The sequence below is a fragment of the Nanorana parkeri genome, unplaced genomic scaffold (genome assembly GCF_000935625.1).
Source record: "Nanorana parkeri isolate BGI_ZX_2015 unplaced genomic scaffold, ASM93562v1 scaffold3385, whole genome shotgun sequence".
NCBI classification, from domain to species: Eukaryota; Metazoa; Chordata; class Amphibia; order Anura; family Dicroglossidae; genus Nanorana; species Nanorana parkeri.
Window position 1 is genome coordinate 5,550 of NW_017309653.1, and position 15,054 is coordinate 20,603.

Below are 15,054 nucleotides of genomic sequence, written 5' to 3' on the forward strand. Positions count from 1 at the left end.
TCTGTGGAGGTCCTTGTGAGAACCTCGCCCCTGCTTCCCTGCCCAGGAGACCCCTCCGACACCTACTCACCCCGATTTATCCGGATAAATATAGATGGGAGCTGGAAGGCGGCTCCGGCCGGTGACAAACCTCAGGAAGCGGCTGCGGTCCTCTGCAGGAGAAAATTTTAATTTCTAATGTACAGTATACACCTGACCATCAATCCTATGTGCACATCCCATTCCAAAACCAACCATGGCCATTGATATGGAGTCCCACAGCCAGCCCCCCTCCCTTGTCTATCGATATGGAGTTGTGTCGTCGTCCTCCCTCCCCTCCCCTCCCCCATGGCCACTGATATGAAGTCCCTCATCCCCCCATGTGCATTGATATGGAGTTGTGTCGTCGTCCCCCCTCCCCTCCCCTATGGCCATTGATATGGAGTCCCTCACCGCCCATGGCCATTGATATATAGTTGGTCCCCTTTTGCGGCTATAACAACCCCCACTCTTCTAGGAAGGGTTCCCACAAGATTCTGGAGGGTGTCTGTGGGAATTTGTCCCATTGGTGAGGTCGGGTACTGATGTTGGATAAGACCCGGGCTCACAATCAGCGTTCAGTAGGGTTGAGGTCAGGGCTCTGTGCAGGACACTCGAGTTCCTCCACACCAAGCTGGTCCCCCCATGTCTGTATGGAGCCGGCTTTGTACACAGGGGACAGTCATGGTGGAACAGAAAAGGGTCTTCACCAAAACTGTGACCACAAGGCTGGAAGATCACAATTGTCTACAATGTCTTTGTATGATGGAGGATCACCAGAACCTTCACTGGGGACCCCAGAACTCCATCATTTGGAATTTGTCCCATTGGTGAGGTCAGGTACTGATGTTGGATGAGAAGACCCGGGCTCACAATCGGTGTTCCAATTCATCCCAAAAGGTCTTCAGTAGGGTTGAGGTCAGGACTCTGTGCAGGACACTCGAGTTCCTCCACCCCAAGCTGGTCACACCATGTCTGCATGGAGCTGGCTTTGTACACAGGGGACAGTCATGGTGGAACAGAAAAGGGCCTTCACCAAAACTGTTGGCCACCTCTTTGTGGCTATACCAGCCTCCGCTTTTCTAGGACAACCTTCAATAAGATTTTGGGAGTGTGTCTTTGGGAATATATACCCATTTGTGAGGTCAGGTACTGTGGTTGGGTGAGAAGACCTGCGTCACAATCAGCATTCCAATTCATCCCAAAGGTGTTCAGTAGGGATGAGGTCGGGGCTCTGTGTAGGACACTCGAGTTCCTCCACCAAGCTGGTCACACCATGTCTGTATGGAGCTGGCTGTGTACACAGGGGACAGTCATGGGAGGGGGGGGACAGAAAAGGGTCTTCACCAAACTGTGACCACAAGGCTGGAAGATCAGAATTGTCTACAATGTCTTTGTATGATGGAGGCCCCAGAACTCCATCATTTGTAGGGTCAGGTCCTGATGTTGGATGAGAAGACCTGGTCTTACAATCGGTGTTCCAATTCATCCCAAAGGCGCTCAGTAGGGTTGAGGTCAGGACTCTGTACAGGACACTCGAGTTCCTCCACCCCAAGCTGGTCACACCATGTCTGTATGGAGCCGGCTTTGGGCACCTCAACTCAATAATTCTTATGGCATACCTATGTTCCATAGGGTTGAGGCCGGGGCTCTGGTGAAGTGGAACTTGACTGGCCTCCACCAAACTGGTCACACCATGTCTTTATGGAGCTGGCTTTGTACACACGGGACAGTCATGGTGGAACAGAAAAGGGTCTTCACCAAAACTGTGACCACAAGGCTGGAAGATCACAATTGTCTGCAATGTCTTTGTATGATGGAGGATCACCGGAACCGTCACTGGAGGCCCCTGACCTCCATCATTTGGAGGGGTCCATATACATTTGTCCTTACAAAGTATAAATCCGCACATCGTTCCCGCTGTACAGCCGGCACACAGACCGCGTGACTTACCATTCGTGAAGCTGTTCAGAGCCTCCCAGAAGTATTGCACGCGGATGTCCGTCGCACCCAAATCCTCAAACCTGGCTGGAGAGACGGAGAAGAGACACAAAGAAGATCATGCAGCCGAATACTTGTAGTTCCAAAACAGCTGGAGTGCCGAGGTTCGCCACCACTGGACAAGAACATGTGACTACTCCAGGAAGAGTCAGTTCCCCAGCCCAACAGCAAAAAGTTTCCCGGCCCACCCACCGGCCAGCACGCGATAAAAACTTGTCTGGCCGCTAAAGTTAAAAACAGAAGTCTTCTGCAGAATATGTGAAAGCCGCACAGCCGCGCCGAGGCACCTCTATATAGTGCGCTCCTAACTCTAAATTATTATTAAACAGGATTTATATAGCGCCAACAGTGTGCGCAGCGCTGTACAATATAAAGGAAGACATTACAAATCACAAGACAAGATGGTAAGGAGGGCCCCGCCCCTGAGGGCTTACAATCTAAAAGGGAGGGGCCAGTGACACATGAGGAGGTATGAGAGAGTCTCCATCTCGGAGCACATGGGGGCAGTAGATAAAATTGGGTGCAGGTTTGTCAACCTCCTTAAAAGGCACAGGGACGCACAAGGGAGCCCGCACATCACAACGGCAGCTGAGACCCCCCCCCCCCCATGCGTCACTGCGCCAAGTCAAGCAAAACAAATGGAAAATGCACTCATCAATTGTTTTGCTTGACTTATTTGGTGCAGTGACAAATGGGGGGGGGTGTCTCAGCTGCCGTTGTGATGTGCGGGCTCCCTTGTGCGTCCCTGTGCCTTTAAGGGAGGTTGGGCTTTTTGCCATTTGTTTTTCTAGTTCCTTAGCACAGTCCCCTCCCCCTTCTTGCATGGTATAGGCCCCTCCTCTTTTGGGAGTGTCTAATACCAGTCTGCGCTGGCCAAGCTCCTCCGCCCCTTCCCTCACCTCCCTACATAACCTTTTATGCAGGGGAGGAGTGAAGGGGACTGCCATGAAGTTGAGTGACAGCTCTGAGTCTGCTAACATCACATCCAAGATGGCGGCACCCAGCAGGAGCCTCGGGGCCTCTGGATGTGTCCGCAAGGGAGGAGGATCTTACTGGTAAATAACAATTCCTATAAATGCAGAGATAATGTTATGGGAAGATTGCTGATGAAAGGTCTGATCACAAGGCCTCCCAGCGATTATTGATCTTCCTCATTGATCTCGGTCTGCATTGCCCTCCTATGGTCACTGTCAGGTACTCTGATGCCTCTGGGTTTCCTTTTTCCAGAGACTGCGGCAGCTGCCACCACACCGGCCACCGGTTTCAGCTCGGCGGACATCCCGTGCCCACAGCAACACTTACCTTACCCCTGATGAAGCACGCCCACAGCGCCATTATTGAGGGGGCCGTATTAAATGCCCACCAGCCCTCCCATCAGCTTTGCCCATGCTATGTCCGGGAGCCCCAGGCATTGCCATGGTCTACATACTGAAATTCAGGGGGCGGGTCCATGACACTAACAAAAGGTGAATCGGTACTAGCAAAGAGAAACTGGGGCATGTAAAATCAAGATCGCATAGGCTGCTCTTTGGGGGTTCCTTGGAGTGGTCTGAAGAATGGTAACAAGGATGAGGGCTCCACTCATCTGATCAAAGTCCAATCATCTTTTATTGCTTGTAACAAGAATTCAGGAGAAAAGGACAACATGTTCCGGGGGTCAGAGGTCTCCCTTCATCAGGGCTTGGATACTGGACAATTTGGGGGACATTCCATGTGGTGCTCTCATCTTTGATTACCCAGAATGCTTAGGGAGGGATTGAATGATGATGATGATGATGATGATGGAGTCCACCTATCCCAGAGGTTTCTGGTACACAGCACAAATGTGCAGGCCCTTTACGAGGCTGATTATATAAATACATCGATGTCTGGAGATCAGATTCAATTCCGCCATTGCCGACTCCATAATTACAGGGGGGAGGACCCACACCCCACCCCACCCCCCCGGCATACTTACTCAGTTTTTTCAGGGCCTCCACAGAGATCTCGGGGTCCCCGCAGACTCTCTTCTCCAGTTCCTGCCAGGTAAGGAGATCCAGCACAGCCTGAGGAACCACCTTCAGCAATCCGGCCTGAATGGCTTCTACCTGAGAGAGGGGGAAAAAAAAAAACATGGCTGCTCAGATGCAGGGCGGGACGCAGGGCCAATGTCAATACCCAGAGTATAAAATATAATAGGCAAGAGTGGTAACAACCTTCCACGCACTGGACGCAGTGGCAGCATAGTCACCCCGGACGCACATTCCCACAACCAGGGCCACCCTTAGGAATCATGGGGCCCCGTGGAGCCTACCTGCCACTCAGCTTTAGCCATGTAGCCTCCCATTCTGGTGCCAGTCACCCCCACCTTATGCCACAGACACCGGGTATCCCCCATCTGTCTCAGGGACACCCCACCATAGGCTGCTGGATGTATAGTGGGCGGGGTCGGACGATGATCGACAAGTCGTGGTTGATTAATCCGCCTGGAGATGCAGATCTGTGTTCACGTGGGTGGGTGGCAATATGTGGTGTGCGCAGGGCTGCTGTTGGAAATCATGGGGCCCCTGACAGACTACTGGTGGGAGCCCCCCCCCTATAGTAATGCCTGCACCCCTCTGTAGTCCTGCCTGCAGCAGACTACAAGACTATATCCTATTATTAGAAGCATAGATACATCCTGGAACCTCCCTCTGGACTGCCCACCACAGGTCTGATTGGCAGCAGATCCAAGAGGGAGGGTCCTATGTCACACAGAAGCTTGGGGCCTTGGTGGGCATTATGGAAGGAGGCGATTAAGGTGATGGACATGCCAGGACATCATCTTGTAGTCTGGCAGGGGGGGGATCATGCATTCAGGGTGACAACGCTGCCACTTTGTGCAGGATATAGAATGCCAGCGTTGTCACCCTTACACAGGAAGTCCGGGGTGACCGATTTTTATTATATTTTTATGACAAACTGCAGACAGGAAGTCAAAAAAAAGGAGAGAGGTGACCCAACAAGATATATAGTTTCACCACAACGGCTCGGATACATTGAACGCAGCCCACCTGCTCTTTGCTCTCCTCCAGTCGCGCTTTCTGCACCATCTTGATGAACTCGAGCCGGTCCTCGTAGTGTACGGATATGTTGCTGCCTCCCGGCACCAACTCCACCATGCGCTGGTCGCTCAGGACCGTCGTGTACGTCAGCTCTCCGCCAAACTTAAACTCAAACGTCGCTTTATCCATCAGTTCCATCATCTCCAGGAGTTTAACCTGACAGGCGAGAGAAAGAAAGAGCGCCCCCCGGGGGACAGGATGACTCCATTCTTATAATCCCAACCAATCAGATCGTGCACAAGAGCTGGAAGTCATGTGACTAATGACCCCTTTTATGACCAGGCGTCATTGATGTCGAGGCCAAAATGTACTCGCCTCAGTTATCTTGAACCTATAAAGACCATTCCTGACACCCTACATGGCAGCATACAACGGGTATGGCTCCGCCCCCATTGTATGCTGCCACGTATTGGCGTCAGGAGAGGAAAATTACCGATAGGCAAGTATACAACTTTCAATTTTTCGTTTTATTTGCATCTCTGTTTTTAGAAATGTCCCGCTCTTGTTTTTTTCTTCATTATTATAAGATGACAAATGGACAAAAGATGTTTAAAAAATGCAAAACAGAAGATTTAAATCCGATGAGTAAAAGTGCCAACATGTCAATGTCCTAAAAAAAATGATTTTCTGTCTCGTTTTAGATTTCTGCCACACAGGAGGTCCTTGTTGAGGGTGACAACTCCCTGTCCATCGGTATCCGGGGTTTATGTGCTCTCTCACTCCCGGAATATGGCAGCATTGATCTGTTTATCATTTTATTGATGTGATTCAATTACAGTATTAAAAAAAATAAAAAAATCATTAGAAGTTTTTACATTTATGTTCGTTTCTCAGCCTGTAATAAAATAAAACAAAGTCTATAATAAAACAGTGTCAGAATCTATGTGTTAAAAGGAGAACTATGGGGTCAGGGCTTTTCCCCCATAGTTCTCCTTAGGGTAACGGGAGGACAATATAATAAATGCTATTTAAAAATAACGTGACGTGCGGTACCTCATATTCCGGGTGAGGCATTCCCCCGCCCCCTGTCGTCCAAAGCCACTCCCCCACCTGATGAAGCCCCGTCCCCAAGCTAGTGTGAAAGAGGAAGGGCAGCGCTTCATCCATGTAATTAACATCCAGCGCTCCGTCCATGACAGGTTACACAGTGGGGAGAGGGGGGGGTTTCCTGCTGTGTAACCTGTTAGAAGCCGATCTGAATGGAGAAAAAGCTGTCAGCCTCAGACTTGAAGCTGGCAGCTTTTTCGTCCATAATTTTAGGTGAGGCTCCGCCCCCCACCTGCTTCCCCTGACCGCACGTCCCTGATATATACAGTGTGTATGTATGTGTACGTGTGTGTATATCTATCTATAAATGTATATATAGGTTTATTATTTAGCTGTACAAATCAGTCACAGAGTTATCGTCTGGCCTGACCATTCAGGAATTAATGGCCTCTGGTCATGAAAGGGTTACATGCACAAGGTGAGGAATACCAATAATATTGGATGTCTGGGCTGGAACGGAACGTTTCTCGGACAGAGAACTCACCAGCAGAGAATCCACCGATGGAAAATCTTTACTCCAACTGACTTCCTCTCCCGTCAGTTGCTTCCACACCAATCCGGGCAGTGCCAGGACCTGCGGGCACACAGAGGTCAGTATCATTCGGGTTCAGAGAGAGAGAGAAGGGTCAAGAGACCAACCGTATGGACCGTGACGTACAAAGAATCAACCCCCCAGTGTAGGGTGGAGGCCCTCTGCCCTCTTGTGGCCAGAGCAAGACCTGCACTCATTCTACATGGGGAATGAATGAATGGAGTCAGCAGCAGCTGCCGATCCATTCATTCATTCCCACTGACTGCAAGATCTTTTTTTAACCCTTTCACCCCCTACCTTCCCTCCTACACCTTTGATCTTCAGCGTGTGTCGCTCTATGTGACCTGTACATTAACCCCTCCATCTCCACCCTCCCGCTCTATGTGACCTGTACATTAACCCCTTCACCTCTCTTGTCCAGCACATCTTCACATTAACCCCTCCATCTCCACCCTCCCGCTCTATGTGACCTGTACATTAACCCCTCCATCTCCACCCTCCCACTCCATGTGACCTGTACATTAACCTCTTCACTCACTTCCTCCAGTGTATGACCCGCACAACAATGTATCCAGCGCGCCATCACCCACGCTCGGTGTTATAAACCGCTAAGTACCGGCATGTGGCAATAAAATGAGGTCACCTTGGGGGTGCCGATTTTTAAAGATGGGTTCTCCAAGAACCCGTTCACACTGAGCGGTTTGTCGCGCGATTTCCGCTCCGAAATCGCGCCCATTTCCCGCGTGATATCGCTCTATGTCGCTCGTCCAATGCATTTCAATGGATCTGTTCACATCTCACAGCTCAATGTCGCCTGTAGCTAGTCGCTCGTATGCGACCCTTTCTTCCCGCGGATGTCGCACGATTCGGCCCCAATGGTGTCTCGCAAAGTCGCGCATTACCGGCGATATTGCACGACATCGCGCTACAGAAGGGTCACCCTTGCACTGCAAAATGGAAGGAAAGAATGATGTCACATCAAGAACGCTGTTGATTGGTTACAGCCCACTGTAGCAGCGACTAAGTCCCTCCCCAAAAGTCGCGCTACCTAGCGCGATAAAATGTGCACTGTCGCTCAATATTGCGCAATGCTGCTCAGCACGGAATCGCACAGTAAAACACGCGATTCACCATGCCGCTCAGTGTGAATGGGGTATTAAGTGTCCTGGCGTTTTAATTTTTACTGAAAATAAGGGAAACAGGATTTTTTTCCACTAAAATGTTCGGTCTCATTTTTCCTTTTTATATGAAAAAAAAACAACAAAAAAACCCCCCAGCGGTTATTAAACGCCGCTCAGAAAGCCAAAAGCTCGATTTGTCTAAAAAAAATGGTATAAAATCCATTCCAGAGTCACATGGATGACTATCACAGCGCTGAATCATGTCCGGGTAATGAAGGGGTTAAATCGATGACCGTCACTCACCAGGAACTCCTTCCCTCTCAGAGCTGCGCCCATCAGCTGCCCGATCCATTGGTACTTGGCCAGATCCTTGCAGGACGGGTTGGGCACGTACATGTCCCGAGCTTCTCCACTGCTGTTTCCCTGGGAGGAGAAGAAATATCAGCGTGGTCAGATAGGAGAGACACGACCCCCGGACAGAGATAAGTACGAGACGTCTCCTCAGGGCCGGATTTACTCTCCCTGCCGCCCCAAGGCCAGGTTCCGCAATACGCCCCCCGCCAACCAATGGAGAATGGCGGCGGGGTTAGTTTTAATTTTTTTTACTGTTTATTTTTTCTAAACTTCTTTATCACTTTTTATTTCATCAATTTAATTTTCTTTTCACCTAACTTTATTGCTATCACAGAGAAGATAACAAGCCCCTGTGTGATAGCAATTGGAGGTGACAGGTTCTCCTTATTGACCCCGTCACCTCAAATACAGGAGTTCTAGCACAGCGCTGTGCTGGAACTCCTGTGACAGGTGAACGTCTCCTGATACATCAATGCTTCCTGAACTCCATAAAATGTAAAGACCATAAAGCTGATGAATCAGTTTCATCTAAATACGTGCCGGGCCCAGCTCCGGTCTAGAAATGGATACGGGGGCGACACTGGGTTACATCCCTGACAGCTCTCTATCTGCACCGAGCACTCTGGATTCTGCTTACACCTCAGAAACATAGGGGGGTTGATTTATACAAAATTTGCAGAGCCGCTCCCCCTGCAAATATCTGTGAGCGTTCATCCTGTGTGAACACACGCACAAAGGAAGGTTCTTTCGTTTTTGTCCTTTACAAGCGTTATGAAATGTAAATGTTCTGGTTGTAATATCGCATTATGGCCACTGGATGGCGCCAAAGGACCATAGAAAAGAAGTATTTATTATCTATGCTCCTTAGCTTCATCTAAATGGTGATAAAGTTCAAATTTAACTCTATTTGTAAAAGGGAAAAAAACGAAAGAACCTTCCTCCGTGCATGTATTCACACATGATGACCGTTCACATACACATTTTTTCTTTTTAAGCCCGTGGACGTGCATCAAAACTTCCCCCTGTGAACAAAAAAAGTGAACCGTGAAATCACAGCACACAAAAACGTGCACAAGGGTGCAAGGTCCTTCGAAAGAAGGGACCTACTTTCCCGACCCCCCGGGGCGCAAGGCTCCTGACAGGGGTTGAGACTGGTGGTCCACCAACCCGAAGGCCGTGGACCATTTCCTTTGGGGACCTGCCGGAGCGGGTCCCCCTCAGTACTAGGCAAGTGGGATCTCCCAAAGAGAAACCCCCCTCCTGGGTGGGAGGAGACAGAGAACCCCCTACGAGGCACAGAATCTCCTCCCAGCGTCAGGAATAGGCCCCGAAGAAACCTGCACCTTTCGCATCTGTGGGTCAAAATTTAAAATAAAAAAGTGCCAATCGTGCATAGCGTGCATAAATAAATCTAAAGTGCCAGCGCACCACTCTGACAGGCCTTAGGGGCCGCAGTGCACAAATATTGCCCCAGACTAGCCATAAGGCCTGTCTTGGAGGCGAAGTGCAGAAAATATGCAATGTGGTGTGTGACCAAGTGCACAGTGAGTCATGTGGGGTCCCATACCCAAGTGACTTTCTGCGCACCCCTGGGACGCCACCCCCAGGGGGCACAACACCACGGGCTTCTGCCGCCCCCGAACCCTCGAGCCAGACCAAGCTTCGCACCCATTCTCTCAGGAGGCATTAGCACCTTCAGAGCCTCCTGCCCGGCATAACCGGACCAGAATCAACCCAGGAGGAAAGGAGGCCCCTCCAGTACCCACCAATCACATCAGGGAATACCGAGCATCTCTCCGTCCCAGTGGATCGATGCCTTTCTTCCCTGAAAACTGATAAGAACAGATACTACACTTGATCTTAGCCAAAAGGCCGAGAACCGTTCACATACACATACAGAGGGCAAGTGGCTCTGCAAATTGTGTATAAATCAAGCGCATAGCGACAGGGTCTTACATAGGTTGAAAAAAGTCCATCAAGTCCAACCTATAGAGAGAAGAAAGAAAAACCTCCGAAAACAGAACACAGTTATCCACAGATGACCCCGAGGAAGGCAAAAACCCCTATAAATCATGGCTCAATTTCCTGCAAAAATGCCTTTACTAAATCTCACCATGCTGTGTGTTTGAGTGTAGTGGGGACATTAGAGTGTAAGCTCCTCTGTACAGAGACTGATGTGACTGTGGGGGGAGGGGACATTAGAGTGTAAGCTCCTCTATACAGAGACTGATGTGACTGTGGGGGGAGGGGACATTAGAGTGTAAGCTCCTCTATACAGAGACTGATGTGACTGTGGGGGGAGGGGACATTAGAGTGTAAGCTCCTCTATACAGAGACTGATGTGACTGTGGGGGGAGGGGACATTAGAGTGTAAGCTCCTCTATACAGAGACTGATGTGACTGTGGGGGGAGGGGACATTAGAGTGTAAGCTCCTCTATACAGAGACTGATGTGACTGTGGGGGGAGGGGACATTAGAGTGTAAGCTCCTCTATACAGAGACTGATGTGACTGTGGGGGGAGGGGACATTAGAGTGTAAGCTCCTCTATACAGAGACTGATGTGACTGTGGGGGGAGGGGACATTAGAGTGTAAGCTCCTCTATACAGAGACTGATGTGACTGTGGGGGGAGGGGACATTAGAGTGTAAGCTCCTCTATACAGAGACTGATGTGACTGTGGGGGGAGGGGACATTAGAGTGTAAGCTCCTCTATACAGAGACTGATGTGACTGTGGGGGGAGGGGACATTAGAGTGTAAGCTCCTCTATACAGAGACTGATGTGACTGTGGGGGGAGGGGACATTAGAGTGTAAGCTCCTCTATACAGAGACTGATGTGACTGTGGGGGGAGGGGACATTAGAGTGTAAGCTCCTCTATACAGAGACTGATGTGACTGTGGGGGGAGGGGACATTAGAGTGTAAGCTCCTCTATACAGAGACTGATGTGACTGTGGGGGGAGGGGACATTAGAGTGTAAGCTCCTCTATACAGAGACTGATGTGACTGTGGGGGGAGGGGACATTAGAGTGTAAGCTCCTCTATACAGAGACTGATGTGACTGTGGGGGGAGGGGACATTAGAGTGTAAGCTCCTCTATACAGAGACTGATGTGACTGTGGGGGGAGGGGACATTAGAGTGTAAGCTCCTCTATACAGAGACTGATGTGACTGTGGGGGGAGGGGACATTAGAGTGTAAGCTCCTCTATACAGAGACTGATGTGACTGTGGGGGGAGGGGACATTAGAGTGTAAGCTCCTCTATACAGAGACTGATGTGACTGTGGGGGGAGGGGACATTAGAGTGTAAGCTCCTCTATACAGAGACTGATGTGACTGTGGGGGGAGGGGACATTAGAGTGTAAGCTCCTCTATACAGAGACTGATGTGACTGTGGGGGGAGGGGACATTAGAGTGTAAGCTCCTCTATACAGAGACTGATGTGACTGTGGGGGGAGGGGACATTAGAGTGTAAGCTCCTCTATACAGAGACTGATGTGACTGTGGGGGGAGGGGACATTAGAGTGTAAGCTCCTCTATACAGAGACTGATGTGACTGTGGGGGGAGGGGACATTAGAGTGTAAGCTCCTCTATACAGAGACTGATGTGACTGTGGGGGGAGGGGACATTAGAGTGTAAGCTCCTCTATACAGAGACTGATGTGACTGTGGGGGGAGGGGACATTAGAGTGTAAGCTCCTCTATACAGAGACTGATGTGACTGTGGGGGGAGGGGACATTAGAGTGTAAGCTCCTCTATACAGAGACTGATGTGACTGTGGGGGGAGGGGACATTAGAGTGTAAGCTCCTCTATACAGAGACTGATGTGACTGTGGGGGGAGGGGACATTAGAGTGTAAGCTCCTCTATACAGAGACTGATGTGACTGTGGGGGGAGGGGACATTAGAGTGTAAGCTCCTCTATACAGAGACTGATGTGACTGTGGGGGGAGGGGACATTAGAGTGTAAGCTCCTCTATACAGAGACTGATGTGACTGTGGGGGGAGGGGACATTAGAGTGTAAGCTCCTCTATACAGAGACTGATGTGACTGTGGGGGGAGGGGACATTAGAGTGTAAGCTCCTCTGTACAGAAACTGATGTGACTGTACTCTGCAGAGTTTCTAAATAAAATAAACATAGTCTGAGAGGGAGCGGTGAAGGGGAGGAGAACGAAGTGGCGACAGATTGAGATGAAATTGTTGATATAAATAACAATGGCTCACCTGGTTTGATGTGCGCACAAAGAAAGGCAGCGGCACGGGGGAGTCAGCAGAACTGGGGCACAGCTCCTCAGAAATATCAGCCAGGCTGTCCCGAAATCCTCCGCCTAGGATTTCCATGAATTGTAGAAAAGAGGAAACACAAACGTAAAAGGTGTCAGCTGGTTTTGTCGGGTAATTTCCACCGACAAGTTATACTAATAAGGGTGTGTGTAATATGTCATGTCCTACTCCTGTCGACCCCATCCTCCTCCCTCTCTCCCTAGTGCACTTGCTGGGAATAGCTGACAGTTAAAATGACAGCTGGGAGTTGCTGTGTAAATACAGGAGCTGTAGAAGCTGCTGCTAACGAAATACTGTGTTTATAAACATTGATCAGAGGGAGATAGAGAGATACAAAGTAACATTGTATATAAACATTGATCAGAGGGAGATAGAGAGATACAAAGTAACATTGTATATAAACATTGATCAGAGGAGAGATAGAGAGATACAAAGTAACATTGTATATAAACATTGATCAGAGGGAGATAGAGAGATACAAAGTAACATTGTTTATAAACATTGATCAGAGGGAGATAGAGATACAAAGTAACATTGTATATAAACATTGATCAGAGGAGAGATAGAGAGATACAAAGTAACATTGTATATAAACATTGATCAGAGGGAGATAGAGAGATACAAAGTAACATTGTATATAAACATTGATCAGAGGAGAGATAGAGAGATACAAAGTAACATTGTATATAAACATTGATCAGAGGGGAGATAGAGAGATACAAAGTAACATTGTTTATAAACATTGATCAGAGGGGAGATAGAGAGATACAAAGTAACATTGTTTATAAACATTGATCAGAGGGAGATAGAGAGATACAAAGTAACATTGTTTATAAACATTGATCAGAGGGAGATAGAGAGATACAAAGTAACATTGTTTATAAACATTGATCAGAGGGAGATAGAGAGATACAAAGTAACATTGTTTATATACATTGATCAGAGGGAGATAGAGAGATACAATATTTTGTATCTACTCTATTTCATTCATCCGCTGATCAGTGATGAGCTTCATCTCACATGGTGTCAGATTAAGCAACCTGACAGGGAAAAAGAAGGGCTCTTTAAAATAAAATGTGATCCCTTTTAACCCCTTATTAACACTTAGTTTACATTAAATCGGCCCTAATTAACTCCTGCTTCCCCTTTATTATATTCCAACTGTTTTTTTTGTATTTCGAGTATTCTGAGCATCATTATTTAAGCTTTTTTTCCATTTTTACTTTGTGTAACTTTTTAGTGCCACATTACAACATACAACATCGAAAAAAAAATTCTGTTATTTAATTTGTAATTCTTGTCCCAGAATAATTTTTTGTGCCATTGGGACAAAATTACAGAATAACACTTATAAGTTTTATCTGCTGGAAGACTATTTTATTTTTAAACTGACAATGATTAAAGTAGAAAAAGGTCTTGTTTTAGTTTAGTGACATTATTATTATTTATGGATTGCTTTCCAAAGAAAATATTTTTTTGCAGGATGACATCACCAGTAAAAGCTTTGTTTGTCTTAAAAATATATATGGATTCCTTTGTTATCTTATAGGAGAACTATGGGGTTAAGGTTTTTCCCCATAGTTCTCCTTAGAGGACACAAACTAGCGTCCTCCCGTCACCCTAGGCTCAGTATATAGGGAGCTACAGCTCGCGGTATACTGAGACGCCGCAGCCGGAGCGGATCCCGACATCGATGTCGAGATCCGCCCAGTTGCGTGAGTGACAGCTGGCTCTGCCTATCTAGAGGCAGAGCCAGCTGTACCCGCCCCCTTCCCCCTCCGTTCCGCCAGTCAGCGCTGGCGAATCGGAGCGGGGAGGGGGGAATCCATCCCCTCCCCTGTCACGGCAGAGAGCAGATTTCCATAAACACCTAACTCAATATACTTCAGACTGCGGACACCCCTACTGGCTCCTTTAATACTCACTCAATGTACCTCTTTGTGTGAAGCTCTGGACAATGGTCCTACCAAGCATGGGGGTGTAATCTCATTCCTATCTGCTCCAATAACTTCATGTTTTCTATATGTTTGTATGCATAGTACTACCACTGCTGCATATTCTTCATGTTGGCCCTATGTGGGCAAATACCTGTCATACATGTATATGCTTTCCCTTTCTGTGAACACTGCAAAACCTTTAAATAAAGAATTTATATTAAAAAAATAAAATAAATGTTACTTCAGACTGTCATATTTATTAAACTATAGGGAAAGCTCAACATACCTTGATCAATGATCCCTTCTGCAATGAATTTACATTCCCACCATTGGTCATAACGTACCGGCCACCTAGCGGTCACAAAACAACATTATTAGATCCCATGACTGCAGTACTGAGAGGCTGGAGAGTGATGGCAAAGTTTGTGGCTTTGTGTAATGAGCAGTGAGATGAAGGCACAAGGCAGAAAATGTTTTCAAATATCCATATTCAGGATGAGGAGAAACACAATGTGAAAAAATTACACTATCTTCCTAATAAAAAGGACTGTGGGATAGTCCCGGCCATGGGGGGGGGATAGTCCCGGCCATGGGGGGGGATAGTCCCGGCCATGGGGGGGGATAGTCCCGGCCATGGGGGGGGATGGGCCCGGCCATGGGGGGGGGGGGCTCGGGC

At 48.2% G+C, this 15,054-nt stretch overlaps 1 protein-coding gene across 1 annotated transcript in view; it reads right to left on the bottom strand.

Moving 5' to 3' along the window:
* HECTD3 (HECT domain E3 ubiquitin protein ligase 3) overlaps positions 1–15,054 on the bottom strand; it is a 40,629-nt gene that overhangs the window by 5,050 nt on the left and 20,525 nt on the right. The window contains exons 12-19 of the mRNA XM_018574936.1: positions 14,665–14,729; positions 12,382–12,485; positions 8,106–8,225; positions 6,634–6,723; positions 5,052–5,258; positions 3,977–4,106; positions 1,972–2,046; positions 71–152 (exon numbers count right to left, since the gene is read on the bottom strand). Coding sequence (XP_018430438.1) covers positions 71–152; positions 1,972–2,046; positions 3,977–4,106; positions 5,052–5,258; positions 6,634–6,723; positions 8,106–8,225; positions 12,382–12,485; positions 14,665–14,729 — 873 coding nt within the window. The remainder of the gene's footprint in view (positions 1–70; positions 153–1,971; positions 2,047–3,976; positions 4,107–5,051; positions 5,259–6,633; positions 6,724–8,105; positions 8,226–12,381; positions 12,486–14,664; positions 14,730–15,054) is intronic.